The sequence below is a fragment of the Vanessa cardui genome, chromosome 23 (assembly GCF_905220365.1).
Source record: "Vanessa cardui chromosome 23, ilVanCard2.1, whole genome shotgun sequence".
In the NCBI taxonomy this organism is placed as follows: Eukaryota; Metazoa; Arthropoda; class Insecta; order Lepidoptera; family Nymphalidae; genus Vanessa; species Vanessa cardui.
The window spans coordinates 10,525,969-10,545,443 of record NC_061145.1 but is presented as its reverse complement, the minus strand read 5'-3'; the positions used below and the strand labels follow the sequence as shown (position 1 = coordinate 10,545,443).

Genomic DNA, 19,475 nt, shown 5'->3' with positions numbered 1-19,475 from the left:
CCGTCTGCATTCCATATCGAATGTTTATTTTCATTTACTCCTCCTGTGGAATAGGCTAGGCTGCGAAGACATTTTAGTGCACAGGTGTGACGCAACACATATACAATCTAAGCCGACACAACAGAAAACAATTCACATGCATTCCGAGGCAGTGTCACACTACAAAGAATTTCTCGAACAAAAATTACCTTTGACGAGTCATTTGAACCCAGAAATTATTACTATATCTACAAGTTAAATTCCTTTACTATAGTCAATTGAATATGACATAATATGCATATAATCAAATATGACATCTATTTCAGTAGCGTAAGGAACAGTTTCGTGTGACATTTTATGATACTAATAGCGTTATCTCTCCTTATCAGCGCCCCGTTCAACCTGAGGTGTGTTATCGTGTTTATCGTTAACAAATAAACAAGACAATTTACTCCACTTTTCGATTCCTGATTTTACATTACAAAATATTGAAAATTCCGTTTACATCCTCCAAATAGGCATGACGAAAAAGTTTTCACATTGGAGATGATTCCACCACAACGCTACAATGTGGATTGGAGGGCAATCACGTGTTTAATTTTATCTAAACACGTGCATGTTTTCTCACGATGTTTTTCACGTGAAAACTCAGTGGTGACCGGTTCGAACCCGCAATATTAGATTAAGATACAAGTGATTTACCATTATATATCCATTACGATACCGTTTATATAAATATTTACAATATATATAAAACACTTTTATTTCAAGTTAGTTCTTCACTGATAAGGACGAGATGGATTACAAAATACAAATTAATCACGTAAAAGCAGTAGTACTTGATAGGGGTTTAAGCTCACAATCATCGGTTAAAATTTACATGTCGTAACAACTGGACTAAGGACTTCGATCAAAACAAAAAATCGATTGAGTAGTTAAGATGTTAAAGCCAAACAAACAAAGTAACTTTATTATATTACTAACTACACTTAGATTAAGATTACATATTAATAAATCTTCGACGGACTTATAATAATACTTAGTACGCTTCGACTAAGACCTTATATACGTTTGTATGTAATCGACAAGAGTTTTTGTCATGTCACATTCATTTCTTTAATTAAGGGCTTATGAGGGAAGTATTTGACGTGAAGCCGTACTACAAAAAAACAAGGATATTAGACCGGTTCGACGCTATGTGGACGAGTGTTACGTGTACCGTCGAGCGATATTAGTGTTTTTAACCCAATTTGAGGTTCGGAATTTGAATGATTTTGTATATTCATTTTTTCTCCTATAACTTAGCTATTGAACTTTTTATGTTTATAAATATAATTTTAAATTTGTATCAAGAATGTAACTGTTTTACATTGAGTATCGTTTTTAATTAATCTTGTAAGAATTATAGAAAGACATCTTTAGTCTAAATTCGTTTATGTCAAATACAAATTTCCACCAGTATCTTTCGTGGTTATTTCATTTTGGTTGCTTTAAAATACGTAACCTAGTTCTTTGACATTTTGGAGAGCTAAGAAAACGGTTATTTTTAAAATTATCGGCAGGAAAAGTTTTATAACGTCTTTTTTTGTTTTTTTTTTTCAGGCAATTTGTGGACAAGAATGAAAAAAATAAGGAAATAATATCGTTTTTTTTGTTTGTTTTCACACGTCGTTCGTCTCACATTTTTGAATTTGGTTTGGACCGATATTTATTATTTTAATATTGAAAAACAACCAGTGTTTAATCGTTTTTATAAATCATCGTTTTTGTTACTGTATGTGAAAAAATATTTCAATTTGAATAAACTCAATACATAACAGATCTGCCCAGCGGGCTTCAGAAAAAATCAACTTGCCATATACATACTGACCGTGTGGGCACTACCCACACTAATACTCTACAATCATACGACCTTTATCTAAATGTTTAATAAAATCGTAACCACTTCATGTACGGCCTTTCTTACAAACTTTTCTTATTTATATCTTTCTTGGATAATTCTCCAATCACTAACAAATGAAAATCGATTATAATCGATTTTGTGCAAACCAGTCTAGGTAACATAACACCATGTACAGACTTTAATTTCCCACTACTGGGCTAAGGCCTCCTTTCCCTCTTGAGAAGAAGGTTAGGAGCATAATCCACCACGCTGCTGAACCCGCAATCATCGGTTAAGATGTACGCGTTCTAATCACTATTCCAATTCTGCTTAACATATGAGCCAACTCGGTTTTATGTATTCTTTCGACGAAGAGCAATACTTAGTGCTATGTTCCGATTTGATTAAACTAGTTACAACTATAGAATCAAGGGGTACAACATCTACTAAGATGTTATTTGGGAACTATGTATAAAAGACATTGGTGATATAAGCAATGGTTCATATTTCTTACAGCGCCAGTGCCTATGGGAGGTTGTACCTGTATGTAGAAAGAAGGGATACCGCATTATTTAACCAATTAACCAAAAACAATTTATATCATTTAATTATTTATAATCACTTATTTTCGCGATATACGATCTCACCTACAATTCGAATTACTTACAAAATACTTTGAAGACTTTGAATTATCAAGACTAAAATGCATACGCTTAATCTATGTTAAAGATACAATCCAAAGAACGAATGTCCCTATTTTCCACGCCAGTTGTATCAACTAAGACCAGTCTCGTTCTAAAGCGACTACTTGCGTTTAATTTACATTTCGAAAGTGGAAAGGTTCTGAGGCACTTTTTATTTGAAGATAACTTAAAAGAATCACATAATATTGAAAGCCGTTGTTCTAAACTAGTTGTCGGGTTTGGTTTTCATGTGTTAGGCCAAAAAAGTTGCCTATGTCCTTGTAGTTCAAATTTTCTTCATACCAAATTGCATCAAACTCGGATCAGTGTTTCGGTCATGAAAAAGCGACCGACTGATAGACAGATATAAGTATAGGAGTATGGTAGTCAACGTAAAGTTCAATGCTCGATTTCGTGCACTTTTTTTGTTAATTATATAGCTGTTACAATGACAAAAGTTTGACTTGGAACTCTCTCAGTTTGACTATTTACTTTTTTTTTAACAAATTTGACCTTTTTCGTTTTTTATTTCTGAAACTTGGCTGACTATCGTTGCGGTTGTTCCTACTGTAATAACCAATACCGATGGGATCATTTGTATTTATATATGTTATTCATATTTCTTTAATACTTGAGACATTACGAATAATATAAACAGTTTATCGCCTTATTACTTCATCTAATGAGTTATACTTTTTCCCCCTTACTAAGATATATTTATCAAATTATTTTTGTTGTTCCATTTGCTGTCGAAACGCTTGGCCCTTGGAGTAGTGGTGCAAAAAGCTTCATCAAAAGTATAACACCTCGCCTCATTGCCTCCACTGGTGACAGGGCTGGTTCGTTTTTTGCCCAGAGGATCGGAATTGCGATTCAACGGGGTAATACTGCTAGCATTCATGCCACCGTTCCACGCGGTCAAGATTTATACTTTAGTTAATATTTGTATATATTTCAGCATTTAATGTTATTCATTATTATGAATAAAGTATAAATTGCATAGTAAATGTAATATTTAAAATATATATATTTTAACAACAGTGTAAATATTAACATTATACAATTCATAGAAGTCCACTAATATGTGTAACACGACGAACAATAGATCATTATTGGATGTATGCCAGTCTCGGAAATATAAGACAAAACGTTGAACTCGTTCTTAAACAAATACCTTACTTCTATGTTAATTAATATTACTTGAATAAAATTTAAATACTATTCAAATTGAGTTTTTCTTAGACTTAGATTAATAAAATTAATAAACGAGATTAAGTTTTCAATTGAAGAACTAATCTAAGTATTTAATTTGAAAGGGATGAAATACGAAATTAAAAAAAAAATTGAAAGTCCATTATATATATATATATATATATATATATATATATATATATAATATATAACGTTGAATACATGAGGTTTATATATGATTCAATGAATGTACATTGTTCAGACTACAGTTCTAAGTTTTGTTTTTAATTTTTCGATTTAAAAAATGCATGTAATAACAGGTTAGATATTTAAAGACAGTCTATTCGAATGACCTTTGCTTATAAAAGTTCAAGAATAAAGCTCTAATCGCCAACCGAAATCATTTTAATCGTTACAAAATTGTACCCAACGACTTAACAATAGAGTCTAATTTAGAATAAAAGTATATTCGACTTAGAACAATTACAAAATTACACAGGATATAACAAGACTAACTGCCAATGCACAACACATTTTGAATCACAATTAACCACAGACTAAAAAGACAAACTAATATCTGCTTTTATGTATTCCTTAGGTCTCATAGACAAACTTTTTTGAACAAAGCCTAATGATCCGTTCAGACGATCTTTCCATCTCTGTATATATTATACAGTTTGGTACATAATACATATATAGCACTTTCGTTCCAACCAAGTGTTACACGAGACTTTTTTTTTAACTTATACAGAGATAGGCGAAAGCCTACAATAAAAGTCTTGTTGTTAAAAAAATGTTGCTTATTTCACCAAGCAGGTTCAACGATGGTTTGTAGACGTAGCAGAAAGTACTGTGTAGTTTTCCTCATGAAAGCGATAAAATATATTTTATGTCCTCAGTTTAAATGGGTAAATATTTCATACCGTATAGCTGGGTATTACCTTCGAAGCTAATATTACTTGACCTGAATACCTACGATATGGCTGATACGATATCAAATTAAAGGATAAACGCTTACAAGTAACTTAAATCTCTTCAATATACTCGTATTCCCAAAATTGGTTCTCCAGTTCAGCATACTTTAAAGTGTGAACATATAAACTTATATAGTAAACCGGTCCCGACTTCGTCCGGATGAAATGAATTATACTAATTTTTACTTCTCTTCTACGAATTAACGCGTCGACTCGCTTAAATACACTCAAGAAAATCATAGCTTATAACCGTTTCGAAGTTCAAATACGTACGGACAGAAGATATGTTTGTTTAAGAAGAATAGCAGCAGTGTCTCAATAGTAATATTCCTATTTAACCCGTTTTGGAGTTCAGATGCAAACGGACAGAAGATTTTGTTTGTTTTATGAAGAACAATAGTATTATCACATTACTAATATTTTTATTTACGTTTAAGTTGTATTAGGCGTAAGGACGAAACGAGGAGATATAGCCCAAGTGATGCTCTAATTACGCTTAGTTTAACATTTATTATAATAAAAATGTAATTTTTTTACTTTGTTCATTCGTTCGCTATTTAAATAATCGAACAGCTGGGTAACTATAACAATAGGATACAAATTTATTAGTATCATGTAACAAAACTGCTGAAGTTGGTGCCACATTTGGTTGGGGAGCATCTGGATTCAGCTGTTTCCTACTGTTGCCATTTATCGCAAGTACAAGAGATTGGAGAAGTTTATGATCCCATTTTCCTTGATTTCTATTCAAGGACTTTCCTTCCCTATCGTGTTTAAGAAGTCCTCAAAGACCTGTCATATCCACAGCCTCCAGCGTACTAACTCGAGAAGTTGTGCTATCATTCTATCATCTACTATTTCAAGTTTGAAATAGTGAATCAGGTCTAAGAACAACTCACAGGTCCTATGCCAACATTAGCCGCACAAGTAGTATTGAAACTCGTTACAAAGACAAATAACTTAGCTATGATAACAGTTATGTAAATCTAAAAACACTGCAACTGGATCATACCTATGAAAATATTGAAACTAACAGAATAGGTCATTAATGTGTAACTGAAACATAAGCGTAATGATATACCTAGCATACTACATTAAGGCACGATAAGTAAGACTAAATAAATTGATATATCTTATTACTCATTAAAATCTATAATACTTTAAAAAAAACCCTGGTTTTAGGCTTAGGTTCTATCACAAGAACATCTTTTTATTTGAAAAGAGTCCTACTATGCGAGTTTCTTTCCGTTTTTACCCAATTGAGGCTGCTTTCCAAAACTGTGGTAGTTTTTAATTAACGAATCAAAAACAAATATAATTGATTTGATTTCCTTTATGAAACAGGAGTCGCTTTTGGTCTCTATCGCTCACAGATATTGGTAACGATTTTTATGTTGTCAATGAGCGAACCTTTAGAAGATGTTATGTTTTCTTGTGGCTGTAACTATACGGGCTCACTCACCGGTACACAACACTAACTACTGCTGTTTGGCGCAGAATATATAATGAATGAGCGGTACTTGCTTACCAAGAACAACCTGACTTAAACATTTTGTATGTGCGTGTGTCTTAAACACATTTACACAAATGTGATAGATACAGTTACTAGAATGAAAATCTAGACCAAATAGATTATTTTGAAGTCGATTTAAGTCAAAGGTATTGTTTTTTATTTATTTTAAATTCAGTTAAAGTATTTAGTTAAAGTTAAATATCTAAGTTTAATATAAAACTAAATTTAACTAAGTTCAACATAACTACAACACAACTAAGTTAAAATATAAAGCTAATCTTATTAAATCTATATATGAATATCTTAGTATTATATCTAGTTTATCTATTCAGTTTGCCTAGAGCGGGACCACTGGATGTTTTGTGACTTTGTTAAATTCATGTCAATAATGTTATTTTTATAATTTTTTATTTTATTATTTATAGTTAAATTTATATTCAGATAATACACACAACGCACACGTGCTAAGGCAAGTCGTTCTAGTTATGTATCGACTGTTTAGGCAGGTCGCCTGTATTTGCTAATCCATACTTGTATAATTAACTATGTTATGTAACAAAATAACATAAAGCATGTATGTAATCAAATTTCTCAAATAAAAGTAATCACTTAAAGTGAACACAATGCTAAAATATTTAGTAAATTGTTATGTAATCAGCGGTCACACTTGTTTTCACGTGTTTAACAACGATTATAATGCAAATTTTAGTGTGAATGATGGACAAAACACCGCTGAGCGATTTATTTTAAAACCAGTTTTCATCGGAGGTTTCGACCATATTTCACAGAGGGGTGTTTACCGGATGCTATGAACCCTTTGTTTTCCATTAAATCGAACGTACCTTTTACTAATGTTATCTAAAAGGTACATACTATTAATTTCAGTACTAATACGGATTATTAGTCATAATCTACTCACATACTTAATTATAGAAAGTCAAGTAACAAAGTCCCCCGCCGCATCTTTCTGTATGTATGTTCTCGATAAACTCCAAAACTACTGAATTGATTTTCATGCCGTTTTCATTAATAGACAGAGGAATTCATAAGGAAAGTTTAGATATATCATTTGTCAAGATTTTTGCGTAAATAAGTTGAAATTGTTGACAATTGTTAAACACGTCGTAAAAAAGCAACAAAAATATATAAATAAAGGTAATAAAAAAAACTTATATCTATCCGTGCGAAGTCGGGACGAGCCGCTAGCAAGTTTTAGTACTAGATATTTAAACTTGAATGAACATGCAGTTACACACACGCTTTATTTATATCGATACCATACAATTACATAAACTAATCACCTACTTATTTTACCACGTATTCAAATCAACGTGTGTGTGTGTCGCGGGCATTATCCATTTCATACTCTTGCTTACAAAACCTCATAATTTCAACTAAACGGTTATTTTACAGTCGGACGTCTCAAATATTTGTGTTATAACACGTTTTACTTAACATACGAATGTTTCACAAATAACGTACCTATTTGCAAGTCAAATCTCGTTGAGATATCTCGCTTGACCCTTAGAAACCTAGGTTCAAGAGACACTGAATAGGACACATCGAATACCTACTTACTATGCGAATATCTTTACAAATTGTTATTTGAAATTTGCAAATTCTTATCTTTACTAATATTATTTCCTAACTGTTAGAGTTATTATTTTTTACACATTATAACTATAATTTAAGAATGATTTAATTAATGATATGTCGATTGACTATTTTTAGAATATGTGGTAATGTAATATTTTAATTTTTAACGATGAATGCTGGTCGAATGTCTGGTACTGGCCGGTAAGGAAAAGAAATGTCATAAGAATGTTTGGATAGAATGGGGATCATTCTTGAATAATGAAAACGATAGACTAGATTTAAAACATAAAATACAAGATGTATAATTTGAAACACTGATTAATGTGAAACCAACGTTAGCAAAATAAATCTGGATTCAAGAAGAATATTGTTTGTTTATAACCCGTGATCATCCCAAGATAACTAACTCTGTCTCATCTCATCACTGTTAAAACGATTTAGATGTTTTTTTGTAAGGATATGGATTACTTTTTTATTTCATCCCTCTACGGAGTCAAATGCAGACTGGCAGTGTCCTATGGATATACTTATATAATTTTTTCGCGGGTAAAGCCGCATTTTTCGTAAGTATAACATAAATAACAATAACGACAGACTTATCATTATCACGATTATAATATCTTATGTAATGTGTAAACTTAACGAGTCAAGAAGATCCAGCGGGTAAAACACGTAAATCTTACTTCAAGTAATGCTATTTTAAAATCACTAATCGGCAATTTAGTCACTCTGTGCGCGCCGCATCATAAAAATTCACTGTCATATTATTTTTCGTAACCCGCGAACACAAATAAACTTCAAAAAGGAATATGTATGCAATGCAATACATTTTCGCTAAGTCAGAGGAAAGAGTAAGAAAATAAAATAATTAACAACGTCAATAATTAAGCTGACTAAGATCAGTAACCCTAACCGCGTTTACCTGTGTTTTTCTACTTTATATACCGCGAATTATAATCTACAAAAAAAAAGTAAAATAATCTAAAACAAACCAACAAGTAGACAAACAGATAAAAGCACCGCTTCCGAACATTTATGGATAAAAAGTATTTCAATATACATTTTATTCTAGCTAGCAACTGAATTAATGAATTAGAAGAAACAAAAAAAAACACGACCAGCTAAATGATAAAACAAGAATTACGTAGCGTGAAGCCCTCGATTGTAACAATGAGCTGATTCCATTGACTGTACTCAAACTTTGGACAAATCAAATTTAGACTCATTTAAAAAAATAAAAACTAAACTAAAATATTAAGAACCATGTATTATTGAATTTATCGACTAACAAAAAAAAAGTTATAATATTTAATAAAAACATATTATAACACATTAATAACAGTTAAGAAACGTTTTTATACATATACATTTTATGAAATTCTATCAAGTTCATAAAAATATATTTCGGTTATTAGTCGGGCACACTTGAATGCTTTCCACGCATCAGTTGTCATGTGTAAATAACCATGATTCCTTCAAAGCTATTGCTTCATTCATACACTACTTGACAATTTATAATCTGTTCTAATATTTTAAATGCAAAACTAACTCAGTCGTTCATAAATATATTATTCTCGAATATAATCTTCAATAAAAAGTTTGAATTGGTTGTTAACTTGTATTAATCAAATTAAAGTATTTTCTGGCATATTTGAGTAATTTTTAGTTTATTGACCTTTTGAAAATATACACAATTTGTTTGAGCAACTTCTTTAATATTATTAGCTGTAGTTACTCAAGAAATAAATAACTATTAGTCTAAGTAATATTACACGAACACATGATTAATTTAAAGTAAAAATTAATTAATTGATTTATTTCACAATTAATTGCATATCAGTTTTATATCATTAATGTATTTTCATCAATTTCATCTATTGAGTAATAATTTTATCATAATATTTTATTATTGCTGGAAAAGTGCAACTACTGAAATTATTCTCTGTAGAAGTTACAATACGAACCAGTGGTTGCTTTCAATTTAATTTTTCATCTTGTAATAAGAAAATTCATCATCAGTGCTTACAAGAGCCTACTTGAAATAAGTATATTTTGATTTATATGTACTACCAAGCTTAACTTGTATATGAGGTCCATTATACCTAGTTATGTTGGCTCACTTATCATTCAAACACGTACATAACAATACTAAGAATTGCTTTTTGGCAGTAGAATATGTGATGAGGCATAGCATACCATGGACAAAGCCATACAACCGAGTAATTTATACTTTAGTGACTTAGATGAAAATATAATATTTCTGAGTTTAACAACTCTGTTATAACTTCAAATATATTAACCCAACCTATACCGATCATTAGAATTAACTGTCTAAGGTCTTTGACCTGCTATTTATGAATATTTAACTTCTATTTAATTGATTTTCTATTAATGATAAGCTTGAATACAGTATATTAGTTGAAAATTGATAGACTTCATTCCGATTCTATTTCGAACAGTCCTTCCTTAATTGCTATTATAGATATTTAATAAATAAATAAGGATACTTCATAAAAATAGGAAATATTATTGAACGAAAACCCTGTCCTTGGTTCAAATTATTTTTATTCCCTCAAATCAAAAAAATTGAGTAATAAAAACATCTTTAACATCTGCATAATCATTCATATTTCACTTTGGTTCATTCAAAATTACAAATTTTTCAGGTCATAATTGTTATTTAAAAAAAAAACAAACATTAAATTTTTACCTTTGACTGTATTACATTGAAATATTTTATAAATAAAACCTTATCAGTAGTGTTCATAATTAAAACAATAACAGTGATGATAAAAATAGTAAAATACACTATAACGAATAACATTGATACTTGACGGACGTTATCTACAGTGTATTGATCAAATATTGTTTTGTAAATAAAAGTTATGACATTTAAAAGTTTGAAATCAATTTAAAAATATAACTATATGGTAAAACTAGCGTATATGATAACGTTGAACACGTATTTCGTATAATATTACTACTAGTCTAAGGTCACGGCTATAAAACATAGTAAAACACTTCCTCGTTTTTTTTTGTGGAATATAGATTTCTCTCAAACGAGTTTTAAGGTTTTTAATACGAGAAGTGCGTAATGTATATCATTTTTAATTATTAAAATAGCTTTTACTATACTAAAAATCACAAATAAAGTAGATTTTCGTGTTCAAAAGTATATTTCTTTTGATTAGAGCGCGTAATTATTTTTCTAACCTTAACTGTTCTATTAAGATACTTATTTTGATCGTATTTTATTTTAAGAAATAATATGATTAGAATGTGTTTAATACTAAGTATAATGTGTTATATTTGCACAAGAAAAGTTATAAGGAAGGAATTAGACACAAAAAATAAATTGAAAGAATGGCGGGCGGCATAACATGGCGCGGTACTAGAAATATTTGTAAGAATATATTTAATAGGTATAATAATGTACTTACACGAAGCCCTTATGCAATCCACACTAAATTATTATATCACTTAACTATCACTAACTTTTACGTGAAATTATCAAATAAAATAAATGGTTAATTTGAAAGCGTCGTTACTATTCATCATATCTCAGCGGCACAAACGAAATTGTGTTGTGTCAGTGTTGCTACGCTACTAATAGTAGACGTTATTGCAAAGTATTTACACTAAATTAATTTCAAATGTTCATGTAACATCGATTTTTCATTTAAAAACAATTTAATTATGCTTTATATAATGCATTAATTAAAACATTACAAAAAAAAAAAATATTTAGACTGACTCCTATTGCTCATATTTGAAGACAATATTTATTTAATTTTTATCTTTGCTTTAAATAATGGCAATATATTCAAAATTGATGGAATTATGATTAATAATCTGTTTTATAACATAACGTCTTGTCAATTTATGAACACATTGGTTTTAAGTCAAAAATACCATGTGGGTTTGTTATCAAGTTGACAAAAAGTATTTTTAAATATAATTGAAATAATATGGATTACGTAGTTGGCAGTGTCGCTGCCTTGATTTCAGGTAACGTAACACCAAACCGCCCCAAGAAGTTAAAAAAAGCCGATACACCCATGAAACATCAGCCTTCGCCGAATGTGACACCAAAGAGTGAATTTGTGGAAGATAGATCGATATTTCTTTCACCGTCGATGCAAAAGAAAAAGGCTATAGTAAAAAAGTCACCAAAGAGAATATTCCAGAATCCAGATTTGGATGTCACTAAAGAAGACGACGGTAACCAAAGCTTGACAAGCCCTAAGGCTGATAAAGTGAAAAAACATCTTAAAGAAGAACTAGAGGCTAATTGTACAGTAGATCAAGTTATGTTAAGCCCTAAGTCCCCGGAGAGTGAACAGGAAAATCTCCAATCACCTTCATCAAAGAAAAAAATGAAAATGGATAAATCCGAAAGCAATGTCAATACAAATGAAATCACACCCAAAAAAAAGAAAAAACAACGCAACTCAGTGGTAGAATCTCAGTGTTTGTTACCAATTGACGAAAATGTAATAAAAAATAATGATAAAGAAAATGTAGGAAATACAGAAGTCACTCAAAACGAAAGTCCTGCTAAGAAAAAGAAAAAATCCAATTCTGTTACAGAAGAAGAACTTGAGAAAGTGCCTGAGGCGAACAATACTCAAGATGAAAAACAGAAAAGCAAAAAGAAGAAAAAGAATAAACTCCCACTAGATACACCAGTAGCTGAAGAGACAAATCCAGTAGAATCACAAAGCCCTAAAAAGAAAAATAAAAAAAATAAAAACAAAAAATCAAATGACACCAATGTTGAATCTAATAATACAAACTTAAATGAAGTTTCTGATAAAGATACTAATGCGGAAGACATACAAGATGAACCAGAATCAGAAGGTGTGACAAATGCATTAGAATCACAAAGCCCTAAGAAAAATAAAAAAAATAAGAAAAAGAAATCAAATGACGCAAACATTGAATCTGAAAATGTAAATATTAACTCAAATGCAGTTACAAATAAAGATTCTGATTCAGAACATGAGTCGGACAATGAAATAGAATCGGAGAATGAGGAAATCAATAAGAAAGCCCTTGAAACTGCACCCGCAGAAGACAGTTCAGAGGATGAAGCAGAAAAGCCTGTAAAGCCTAAACAGGTGGAAAGTAAGAAAGAAGTTATTACAGAAGAAGAAATCAAGAGGACGATTTTTGTAGGCAATGTGCCCTTTAGTAGTAAATGTAAGAAGGAAATCAAGAAAATATTCAGCCAGTACGGTCAGATAGAAACAGTCAGGTATTTGTAATCATTATTCCTATATTAATCTAATGTAACGAGACAGGTTTACTTGAAGATAGCTAAGCTTAATAGAAATTAATGTACATATTACGTATTATACATATGTACCCTCTGGAATATGGCCTCCATCTAATCCAGCTCTGTATTAGCTGCTATGCCTTTTAGTGTTTTTATAACTATGTAGTTTTTATTATTACGAATAACTTCTTGTCCTCTGTAACTTACCTTGCAAAACATTTGTCAGATTTTGCCCCCTGATAATATATAAATGTAATTTTGGGTATGAAATTAAATTTCTTTGATCTTTCATATAGGTTTAATTCTATACAAATTTTCACAGTTTCATATAGCTTTGTTAGTTGTATCTGTAAAGATCAATGTTGCCTTCGTTTAAAGACCATTCTTATATTTCTGAATTAATTTCAGAATTCGCACGGTACCGGTTAAGGATGCAAGAGTGACACCCAAGATGGCAGTGATCAAAAATGAACTGCACCCTGACAGAAGCACAGTGAATGTGTATGTGAAATATGCTGATACCGCTTCTGTGGATAAGGTAATAATTGTTTTTCGACTTCTACTCTTAAAAAATTATCCTTTATTATTCATTTACTTAATTGATGTGCCTGTAAAAGCGTACTTGAATAAAGTTTATTTTGATTAATTGATTGATCAATAAATGGTTTTCGTAATTTTAACATAGCTGAAGTTAAATAAACATCCAGTAACATACTTAAAGTCTGATACTTTCTTACTATATTTTTTTCTATAATCAAGACCTAGAAATTATGCTATCCATTGTAATTTCATATTATGTTTCAATTATTAATTTCAGGCACTAGCAGCTAATAATACGGTGCTCAATGATCATCACCTCCGCGTGTCTCGTAGTGATACGACGGGAGCAGCTCATGATCCCAAATGTGCGGTGTTTGTTGGCAACATACCTTTTGCATTGGAAGATGAAACACTTAGAGCGAAATTTGAAAAGTGTGGCGAGATAGAATCAGTTAGGATCATAAGAGACAAGAAGACAAATGCTGGAAAAGGTAAACAGAATTAGTATATCAGTATCACTAACATTGTTTTTTTTATGCTATTGATTGGTGAGAGCCGAGATGGTCCGGTGGTTAGAACTTGTTCATCTTAACCGATGATTTCGGGTTCAAACCCAGGCAAGCACCACTTTATATATGTGCTTAATTTGTGTTTATAATTCATCTCATGCTCGGCGGTGAAGGAAAACATCGTGAGGAAACCTGCATGTGTCTAATTTCATCGAAATTCTGCCACATGTGCATTCCACCAACCAACATTGGAACAGCGTGGTGGAATATGTTCCAAGCCCTCTCCTTAATGAGAGAGGAGGCCATTATCCCAGCAGTGGGAAATTTACAGGCTGTTACTTAACTTTTTTTACTTTTATTGGTTTGTGGATGAGCATATAGGCCACCTGATGGTAGTGGTCACCACCGACCATAGACAATGGCGCTGTAAGAAACATAAATCATTCCTTTCATTGCCAATGCGCCACCCGCTTTGGGCACTAAGATGCTATATCCATTGTGCCTGTAGTAACACTGGCTCACTCACCCTTCAAACTGAAATACAACAATACCAAGTACTATTGTTTGTTTATTTATTTATTAACACCAACAAGACATACATTAACAAAAGCGAGTAAAACATAAATAAACAACTAATATTAAAATCTAAATGTTGTCTTAATTATAGGTCGTTACACACATTTCAAAGCAAAATAGACACATGCAGATAAAATTACAAATTAAAAGAAACAAAATTTGGAAAGAAAATCATCAACATAAACATTAAATTGAACATATTTATATTATTTTTTTTTATTACAGGTTTTGGTTACATCAATTTCTCATCGAAGGACGGCGTAGAGTTAGCACTTGCGCTTACAGATGAGGATCTTACAATAAAAAATAGAATTATGAGAGTGAAGAGATGCACTCAAGCCGAACAGAGAAAGTCAGCGAAACCCGATAGAAGAATCCAAGGTCAAGCTCCTGGAAATCAATTTGGGAGAGGCAGGTTTCCTGACAAACAAGGTGATGAAAAAAATGGGGGAGCTTACAGACGAGTAATGAACAAAAGAAGACATCAGGTAAATAAAGTTTTAAGTCATAAGCTTTCTAATATTCAATTGCAGATTAAAAGTTTTATTAAAATAATATATTAAAAAGATTTTAATTTATATAAGGCTTTTGATTGCTTGTTACACAATTTCTGCATATAACATAATCCAGCAAATTGAGTTTAATATTAAGTAAGAGAATAAATCTTTTAATGTCGTACAAGTAATCAGATATCAGTCAACCAGTTGTATTTAAACTTAAATAAACTTGGGAGTGCCACAAGGCTGCATTTCTGGACCATTTTTTTAAATTACATTTTTTTTTAACAGAACATAAGTTATCTTTGTTGAACTGCAATAGTGTGAAGCTGGAATTAGCCTTTGTATTGTAATAAAGAGTTAGTGCAATACAGACCTGTAAAAAAGTATACTTATAGATGAGTTATAAAACCTAACGATAATAAATAGTACTGCAAAAATTCTGAATCTTAAATGTTATGTCTTGGGCTGATTCGCTCGTTAATTGTATTTTTCTTAAATAGTTCATATAGTCTGTCTGTCACTTCGCTGTTAGCCTTTAGCTATTAAAGAAGTAAGGTTTTAACATTCAAAGATTTTTAGTACCAATCTAAAGATGACAATGGTATTCATACCTCAGTGTGTTCTTAAAGTCGTTTCTTTTACTAAGTGTTGACATTACATTAAAGATTCATATACATTTGTTTTTATTACTTACATTAAATATATTTTTTTCATAGGACGGCAATGATGGGCCACCTAATAAGCGTCAGAACTTGAACCAGCCGCACAAAGAGAAGAAGACGAGGAAGGAGTTTGTTGGTATCACAGCAGAAAAGAAGAAGGTAAGAATTTCTGTAACATTTTATGATTTCATATCACATTGTCAGGCAAAGGCTTCATATTCATCTTATTCTACCATTAGGTTCCCCACCAAAGCACTTTGAATCTCTTTGGTGAATATATCCATGTTCAATCAGATTGGCCTCTTAACAACAAGTAAAAAAGTAAAATCCTTAATATTCCGATTACAGTAATTTTTTTTAAACTTATTACAGCTATTAAATACGGGATATTTAACATACTTTAATTTTTATTCAGTGTATTTCGACATTATCTACGAATGTTTTGTTCATGATACAAATCAATAATTTATAAACTATTATGTTAAAAGTTATTTAATAATATTTATTTAATTTTTAATCTTTCAGAAACAAAAATTCAACAAGGGATTGAAGAAAAAGAAAGCTTTGAGTGAAATATTAACAAAAAAGTAGTTTTATCTACATTTGTGTGATAATTGATACATATTGTAAGTTATTTTTATGCTAATATTTTATCATAATAAACTTGTTAATTTGACTGTAATTTGGTTTTCTTTTTTTTTTCTCTTATTTTCTGGCTCTTTGGTTAATTTGCACATGTAATATTCAGCTTTTACACCATATGGTAAAACATTTTTATATGCAAGTCTAATATGCCTTAAAGCGATACAAATATATTATATACTCGTGTAGCTGAGTGTATGTACTACTTAACCCCTTACTCTCATATACGATTAACAGTAAAAATGCCGGGTCCTAAAATACTACCTTGAGGTACTCTTATTGCAGTATTACATTGCTATGATAATATTTTGTTACTTTGATAATATTTATTTAAAAGTTCGTTTGCCTCATAATTATTTAATGTATACTACTTCCACAGTATAATTGTATCTTTAACTATTAAGTTAGCATTTCATTTAATTTATCTTGATCTGTGATCCAAACAATCAAATGCTTTCGATATGTCTAAAACAATAAAATTTCAAAAGATTAATCTTTTACCACAAATATATTTAAAGTCAGGAATAATAAGATACTTTTTCATTTAAGAACTGCAAAACTGATGACCATACGATAGTCAGCTGGTCAAAAATTTTGCTTTCTGTGAAGGCGGCACCCATGTCTCAACCCATGTGTCAAAATCTCTTTCAACACATAAATTTATCTTCATTAAAATATGAAATTGATTGAGAAGCTATCAATGATCCGATTATTTCTTCTACTGAGTAGAATTTTGACGCATTAGACATCTTAGTAATATATTGAAGTGACAATGATTATAGATGATGTAATTATAATATGTGATGTGAATAAGGAAACAAAATAGTAATTATTTGGTACAGTTTTATTGTATAATTGTCATTACAAAAATGTCAATGTTAGCAAAAATAATCACAGTCTGACACTTCTATTCTATACATAGTTCTATGTAGTGGAATTACAGCATTGCCCGCTTATACTACGTACAAGAAATATTACAACTACAAAAAGAAAATAAATAGATGTTCTGTCAATTGTAAATTTTCATGCAAGCACCATTGTTAATAGAGAAAAAATAAATAAAAAAATATAACAATAATCCAATCCAAAGTCGACCTGTCCTGCTCGGGTTACAGAAAACGATAAACTTACACATCGATACCTTACACAATACGAACTTAAACTAGAGTACTTTACGCTTACTGTACAAATATATACTGCTCTAAATCAACCAATCGTAATCGAAAATTCCCACTAAAAATACGGATCCGGAACGAAGATGGCGCCCGAAAGCGGTAACGGTACATCTAAACTAGCTTGCCATAAAGTCTCGGTGCCGCCGCCCGAGCGTCGGCCGGGAGCTCCCGGAACCATTCAGCGAATCGAATCGAAACCACCAGCACGTCTATGGCACCGTCCGAAGGCACGGCGGACCGCACTAGCCGCGCTTGAAGCGCAGGATGGTGAGCGTGACGACGAGGAAAAGCGCGATCCAGGCCAGCGTGGCCACGAAGCCCAGGTACACGGCGGGCTCGGCCAGCGGCCAGCCGCGCGTCAGCACGGCCCGCAGCGCCGACGTGGCCAGCGTGAGCGGCAGGCACAGCGCCACGCCGCGCAGCAGCCACGGCATGCCCTCGATGGGCCAGATCACGCCGCTCAGCAGCAGCGTCGGGTAGAACGAGCCCAGCGCCAGCTGGATGGCGTTGCGCTCCAGCTCGCACGCCGCCGAGATCACGAACCCGAAGCACATGCCGCACAGCCCTGACACACGGTCAAACTCTAACTCAAACTCAAACTCAAATTCCTTTATTCAATATAAAAGCATTACACTTACTTATTGATTGTCAAAATAAACACTACCACCGGTTCGGAAAAAGGAACACCCTGACCTGAGAGGAACCGGCGAAAGAAACTCAGCGGGTCTTTTTTTTCTGTTTTTTTTTTTTTTCACTGGTCACTTGAGCAAACCTTACTTCAGCGCGCTTTGAATGCGGGCACTCTCTTCCAACGTTTGAAATACTAAGTTGGGTCAGTTGGTTACAATTATGTTGAAACTGTATATCGAGAGTCCACTCACCTTGAAGTAGCGTCAGCATGACGACGTAGGCGATGTTGCCGTTGCACTTCACTCCGAACACGAGGATCATGAAGATGAGCACGAGAGCGGTCTGGCCGCACATCACCACGAACTGCGTGATCACGTGGGAGAACAGGATCTCTCCGGGGGAGACTCCGGCGACCCAGGACCGGTCGAGGAGACCCTCCATCCTTTCGACGATCAGCGCTGATGATGTCAGAGCGACGGCCAAGAAGAATACGATCCTGTAGAAATATAAAAAGGTTATATTTATCCTTATATAAACATTTTGGAATAAAATGAGATATTCGTTAAAGAGTTTAATGAAAAGTTCTCACGTGAGAATGACGCCCGGCGCTACGAAGTCCGTGAACGAAGGATTGTTGTCGCCGTAAATGGGGTCCTTGAAGTCAATGGGAATATCGCCCACCTTGGGGTTGTAGTGGCAAGTCGATAGTAAGTCCTGAAAAATTGGAACGAGATCATTAATAAGTGGAGCCTTTGGTTGAAACTCTATTATTGAGCCAAACTATTTGATTATTGAATATATGAGTGAATTAGTGGCGTCATAATGCCATATTTTTGTAGATAAAATGATTAAGTACAAAAGCGGAATAAAAAATACGTAAGAAAACAGTGATAAAAAGTCCAATAATAGCTTACCTTAGCAAAGTCCCGGTATGAGAACTGTATGTCCCTGTTGAGCATGAGACCGATCTGCTGGTTGGACATGTCCAGCCACACTTGAACCTCGGATGACGATATCGTCTCGTTGTCTGCCGTATCCGCTGTGGGCCAGGAATTGTTAGATATTACGCTCTTATAACCCTTGATTGACTACAAATTGATCTAGCTTTGTTAATTTTGTATGATATCGTTTTTATAGCGATATCT

At 32.4% G+C, this 19,475-nt stretch overlaps 3 protein-coding genes across 7 annotated transcripts in view; 1 reads left to right on the top strand and 2 right to left on the bottom strand.

Moving 5' to 3' along the window:
* The window catches only part of LOC124539864 (late embryogenesis abundant protein At3g53040-like), a 28,636-nt gene extending 17,225 nt beyond the window's left edge, over nt 1–11,411 (bottom strand). For all 4 annotated transcript variants that reach the window (XM_047117221.1, XM_047117222.1, XM_047117223.1 and 1 more), the window contains exon 1: nt 11,259–11,411. The gene's annotated coding sequence lies outside the window, so the exon portion shown is untranslated. The remainder of the gene's footprint in view (nt 1–11,258) is intronic.
* Nucleotides 11,412–11,682: 271 nt separating this feature from the next.
* LOC124539761 (RNA-binding protein 34) lies at nt 11,683–16,565 on the top strand. Its single transcript, XM_047117108.1, has 6 exons — nt 11,683–13,075; nt 13,505–13,634; nt 13,914–14,127; nt 14,947–15,209; nt 15,938–16,042; nt 16,409–16,565. The coding sequence occupies exons 1-6, from the start codon at nt 11,787–11,789 to the stop codon at nt 16,472–16,474; spliced, it is 2,067 nt and encodes a 688-aa protein (XP_046973064.1). The 5' UTR covers nt 11,683–11,786; the 3' UTR covers nt 16,475–16,565.
* A 786-nt stretch (nt 16,566–17,351) lies between these two features.
* LOC124539724 (ABC transporter G family member 23) overlaps nt 17,352–19,475 on the bottom strand; it is a 102,284-nt gene continuing 100,160 nt past the window's right edge. For both annotated transcript variants that reach the window (XM_047117065.1, XM_047117066.1), the window contains 4 exons: nt 19,245–19,369; nt 18,920–19,044; nt 18,582–18,826; nt 17,352–18,265 (listed from right to left, as the gene is read on the bottom strand). In XM_047117065.1, the coding sequence (XP_046973021.1) occupies nt 17,943–18,265; nt 18,582–18,826; nt 18,920–19,044; nt 19,245–19,369 (818 nt within the window). In that variant the 3' untranslated portion in view covers nt 17,352–17,942. The remainder of the gene's footprint in view (nt 18,266–18,581; nt 18,827–18,919; nt 19,045–19,244; nt 19,370–19,475) is intronic.